Raw genomic sequence first — 5,231 nt, 5'->3', positions numbered from 1 at the left:
GTGTAAGAAAAATGTGGTGTGATACGTTAGAAAACAAACCCCTACTATGGAGGAAATGTGCATAAGAATCTATGTTTCCACTATTATATGTCCGTGACATGTTCGATGTGTGTGGTTTCTTTGCTGGATTCATTGGGTTTCAATCGTTATTCTGCTTCATTCACATTTTAAACTCTTCGTTTTGATTTGATATTTGCTATATGCTTTGAAAATTAGACTTATTATTTGATTGCTCAATAACACATACTATTTTACCGTGTGTTTGTGTCTTTTGTCTCTACACTTGTGATTCTAATTAGTGCAAAATTGTAAATCAAACCAAAAAGAAATGGTTAACTTCCAAACAGTATGGTGAGTAATTTCCTTCTGTGGTAAGTTTTGTAGTGTTATTGGTGACAATTTCTTCGCTCTATCTCCTTTCACCTCTCGTTACCAGCAATGTTAAGCTGTCGCTATACGTTTTCTGCCTTCGTTCTCGATTCTCGTTTAATCACACAGTTTGGTTTTGTTACTCTATTAAGCTTGCATCAGTACTCTATCATAATTTCCTGTCCTTCCATGTTTCAACCATCAACATTGTCGTTTCCCTTTTAGCTCTTTGCTATCGCATACATTCTGCTGTCGTACTTATACGCTCACAATCTTTCCTATTTAAAACTTTGGTTTACCTTCCTTTCAACAAGCAAAGTGACTGTTGTTGGTGTTATCCGCTACGTTACAATGCACGTAGCGTCAACTTCGTTGCCGGACATTATTTGCATTCACCACTACACCGGCTTACTTAGAAATCTTACATTTCCTTTCCAATATTGATGGATCGTCAAAAATAAAACATTCATCACTGCCCCGTGCTTACATTACGGAATCGAAAGGTCCATCCGATTTTTTGCTCATGGTGTTTCCACCTACGGGCGCTGCCAGGTCCGCCATTTTGGTACTGGCTGGTTGCGGTGTGGTGGATAGCTGTTGCACCAGCGTACCAGGATACAGCAGCTTGGTCAGCGAAGCTGTAGTAGTACTCGTTGTGCTGGTGCTGGACGATGCAGCGGTCGGTTTGGGCGGAGCAGAAGGGCGCGCACTAGCCGTACTGGCTGTTTGTTGTTCATCGAAAAATTGCGATAAGTTGGGCGGCAAATTATCATTCTTCACCTGAAAAATTACGTAAAATGTGTGTTTTCGTTAACATCAACCTTATCCTTGTACGAAAAACAGAAAGAGATGATTCTTACCTGTTGCGTTCCGTTTGATTCGCCTGCTCGATGTAACGATGATTCCTTCCTAGCCGCGTTCTGCTGTATTTGGTCCTGCAGCTCACCGAGCTTCCCTCTGACCTCGTCGAGCTTGCTGTGATACTGCTGGCACTCTTCCTGCACCTTTTCGATCGTACCGTGCAGCCCGGTTGTTACGTTCGCCAGTGCGCCTAGCTGCTCGTTAATAATCTTGCGATCCGCTTCGAGCACACTTGCGTTGTTGCGTGCCTCCAGCCAAACGGCCTCGATCGATAGTACGTGCGAGGATATGTTCACGGTATTATCAAACAGTTGCTCGATGCGCTTGGTCTGATTGCTCAGGTCCGATTCGAGCCATAGATTTTTCTGCTTTAACACCTGCAGCTCACCGGTTACATTTTGGGCTAGATTGTTCAGTTGCCCAGTAAGCTGATCACGCAGTTCAGCTATCGTTTTCTCCATACCCTTCGCCATACCATCCCCACCGATAATATCCGTAACGACGGTACTGTTCTGAATGCGACTGAATAATTTCTACAAATGAAAGACATCTCACAGTTAGTAATGTCGGTCAGGTCTGGCGCAAGGTTGCGCTTCTTACCTGGAGATCTTCGAGCGTTTTGTTTAGCTGCTTCTGGTCGGCCTGTATCGTATCGAAGCGTGTTTCGAGCAACCCGATACGAGAATTCGAATCCCCTATGTTGGAGCCCAGGTCGGCCACACTCGACTGTAAGCGATTAAGCTGTGCTTCTTGTGAGTTTTCGTTCTTCTTGTCGATCGTCTCCCGGAGTTGTTTGAGCTGGACGCGAGATAGGGGAAGAGCGAATAGCGTAATTAATCAAAAGTTTCTGTACAAAATTCAACCACCAGCGAGAACTGTACTTACCTCGGCAAAGAAGTTTGTGAGTACTTGCTGCATTTCTCGTAGCTTGCCATTGAGTGCTGTTTGATTTTGTTCCAAGTTTTTGGACGTTTCATGCCATTTCTGCAGTGCATCGGGAACATTTTGACTAGTTGCTGAAACTGCGCGTGAGGTAAGCAGGCCGGTAGAGTTAGAGAATCCAAAACGGGCAGCAATTCCAACAGTTTCACAGCATGTAAAGAAAGCACAAAACAAAAATAATTTAGTTAATTCTCGTACCACAGCTGGGTATGGCTGGTTACACCGTTTGCTTCGAATAACAACAGGATATAAACGGAGCAATAAAGAAGATACACCAATCGTTTCATTTTCTTTCTACTATCCACCGAACAACCGGCGGACGGCGTGTAGTCGTAAATCTGCTTTCCTATCTTCCGTTCACCCCCAACAGGACATTACACTCACAGGAACATGTGACCCTCCACCCCCAATTGCGGCGTGAGACCTTTACGTTGGTGATGAGGTTTTCCGTTTTATTTTCCTCTTCTAATTGCCCATTATTCTCTGTGCATCACTAAGCGGCTTCGGGTCTATAGCCGGGAACCGTGGCGGTAATTGAAAGGATAATCATATCCTAACGGCGTTACGTCCGAATTGCCGTTACACTACACACACACACAATCGGATTCTTAGTAGCTAAAATTGTAGACATACATGCACACATACACTCACGCCATTATTGTGTGTATGCGGTTATGCGGCATCACCTATTAGCTAACACATTATCTTACTTGCGGCTTGACCTACGGCCGTCCATTTATGCTATCAAATTATGTTACTAATTGGTGTTAGTATCGTTACGCACTGGACTGTTTCGTACATTCTAATGAGCGGACTAATAATGATAATAAAACGTACCGTCCATTTGACCGAAGCTTGGCTTGATCCCAATAAAATATTCTCATTCTTCTCACTGTCCTTGGGTATTATGCTTACTACGGGGCTTCGCTCGCCCTTCCTGGCATCGCCAATAAAATGGATAGAATATAAATTACCCGGCAGGAGCCTAGCAGCTTAAATGGTCCTGTATTCAACCATCGATTCGAGAGGCTGCGATGGGTTGGATGAGATGACGTTGCGCAACTTCACAATGATGGATGTTGGTTAATTTCTCCGCCGGGTACCGACAATGCTGGCAGCTGCGTCTCTTCGACATTAATAAATTAACTTCCAACCGCCGGTACAATGCTACAAACGGAACCAACAACTTCCTTGGCGGTGCGTTGATGCCACAAGAAATGAATTTTCAAAACGCTCCAGACATTGGGTCAGCGAACGACATCGATCTATTTTCGAAGCGAATGAACGGGTAAGAGCGACGCGAAATAAAGAAGCTTCACCGTTATTAGATCTCGTTCACCCCGCACCCGTACGGTGTTGACGTGGGCTGCCGAAGATAAGGAAATGGGGAAAAAGGAACACAAACAACGCACTGGCCAGACGGCTCCATCCGGTGTGGCGGCGTGAACGGAAATTCCGTTTCGAGTTCAAGTTCACCTTCGTTGGGAAATGGCAAAATTAAAGCAATGCCAGGCGAAACGAAATGATATGACAATGCGACCTCCGATGGCACCCGGACGAGTCATTCCGTTTGCCAACTGGGCATCTTTCGGCTACCGACAGGTAGTGGATTGTTTGCCTTTTTTTTGCAACAGTTCAACGAAGAACAAAAAAACCAAATTGGATTGACTCCAAATCGTTTCTAGACACTACCGGGAACCTCCGTTGCCATTCGAGCAGGACCAATCATCAATTTGTGTCCCACCTTATCGTTTTATGTTACAATAAACAACAGAAAAAGGGTTATTTTACTATCTTAAGTCTAGCTTTTGAATTTCCAAATGTCTCCTCTTTTCACATTTGTTACATAACAATCGGAAATGTCTTTGAGTACCCATTTTCCTATTCACATAGGAACAAGTTTTCACGTGCCCACCAGCACGACACCGCCCCCTCTCATGTCTGTTCTGTTAATATTTTCTTTGCAAATGGTTTTTGTGGTTCCAAAAGGCAAAATGTTGTGGTTCTGATGGTTGCCAAATAACATGCTGTTTTCTCTTTCCTGCCATTTCTACTGCCCTTTATGCTGGACTGGTTATATTGACCACCGAAGCGAACACGGCACGGTTCCCCCGGTTCTGAGAACCATTTGCAATGGACCGCAACCGAACCGCAACACATTGGAGATCTCGTTTGCGGTTGAATGGAGTATAAAGAGATGCACAATCATATGATATGCCGGAGCTGGTGGTGCGTATTGGTTTCGAGTGTGGAACCGTATAAATCAGCTGCACATGGAGACGCCTGGTACCGAGTACAACAGTGGCGGGCACACGTCGTCGAAATAGAACAGCCAACGCTAATCACCTTGCTCGATGCGGATGCGATACTGCGATATCTGCTGCCGGATATCGAAATACAGCCAGTACATGAAGCCCAGCGAGATGAAGATGCAGGACACGAACAGAAGCGGACCGCAGGTGCGCAAGCAGGAGAATCGTTTCGTCCGGCACCGGGACTGTGTGCGAACCTTCGGTTGCTGCCGGTAAGTAGAAACGGTAAGAGATGACAATATTAGTTCATAGTTGTTGAAGATATACAGCGTCAATAAGATCGGTTATGCATGTACTTACCCAAGAATAGTCTTCTTGTTCGTCGGTTGAATTCGACAGCAGTTGATCGTGCGATGCTACCCCGTTGCTGGCCGCATGTCGTCCACCTTTGGAGCTCTTCGCTAGCGAATGTGCCACCAGTGCGTCTAGTTCGCGCCGCTTGCGCATCTTTTTGCCACCGACGCGCAACGGTACCGCCACATGATGTCCAACCGATTCCATCTCGTGCTGAAGATGCGGTACCAGGGGTCGTTCGTCAAATGTCACCCGATAGTGGGGTGGTTGCTGTGGCGCTGGTTGTTGCAGATGGCTGTGGTGATGGTGCAGATGATGGTGGTGATGGTGGTAGGGAGGCGGTGGAAGATGTCCACGCCTCGACGGACCACGGATGATGCCGGTCGGTCGGAGTTCGGTAAGCTCACCGTAGTTTCTACCGTCGGTGGCGGTACTTTCACCACCGTCGAGTTC

General features: G+C 46.0%; 1 protein-coding gene across 1 annotated transcript; it reads right to left on the bottom strand.

Moving 5' to 3' along the window:
• Positions 1-852: 852 nt before the first annotated feature.
• Positions 853-4,985, bottom strand: LOC128714808 (uncharacterized). Its single transcript, XM_053809687.1, has 6 exons — positions 4,785-4,985; positions 4,519-4,690; positions 2,116-2,252; positions 1,831-2,028; positions 1,230-1,763; positions 853-1,149 (listed from the first exon to the last, which is right to left on the bottom strand). The coding sequence occupies exons 1-6, from the start codon at positions 4,983-4,985 to the stop codon at positions 853-855; spliced, it is 1,539 nt and encodes a 512-aa protein (XP_053665662.1).
• Positions 4,986-5,231: the final 246 nt, after the last annotated feature.

The sequence above is a fragment of the Anopheles marshallii genome, chromosome 3 (assembly GCF_943734725.1).
Source record: "Anopheles marshallii chromosome 3, idAnoMarsDA_429_01, whole genome shotgun sequence".
Lineage (NCBI taxonomy): Eukaryota > Metazoa > Arthropoda > Insecta > Diptera > Culicidae > Anopheles > Anopheles marshallii.
Note: the sequence above shows the minus strand (reverse complement) of the source record. Positions and strands in the feature narration are given on the sequence as shown.

Excerpts from the sequence above, each read along its gene's own strand:
- LOC128714808 (XM_053809687.1), bottom strand. The coding sequence starts at position 4,985 with ATGGAATCGGTTGGACATCATGTGGCGGTACCGTTGCGCGTCGGTGGC. Across the intron at positions 4,691-4,784 it reads AACAAGAAGACTATTCTTGG|CAACCGAAGGTTCGCACACA; the intron begins GTAAGTACATGC and ends ACTTACCGGCAG. Across the intron at positions 1,764-1,830 it reads AAACGCTCGAAGATCTCCAG|AAATTATTCAGTCGCATTCA; the intron begins GTAAGAAGCGCA and ends TTTCATTTGTAG.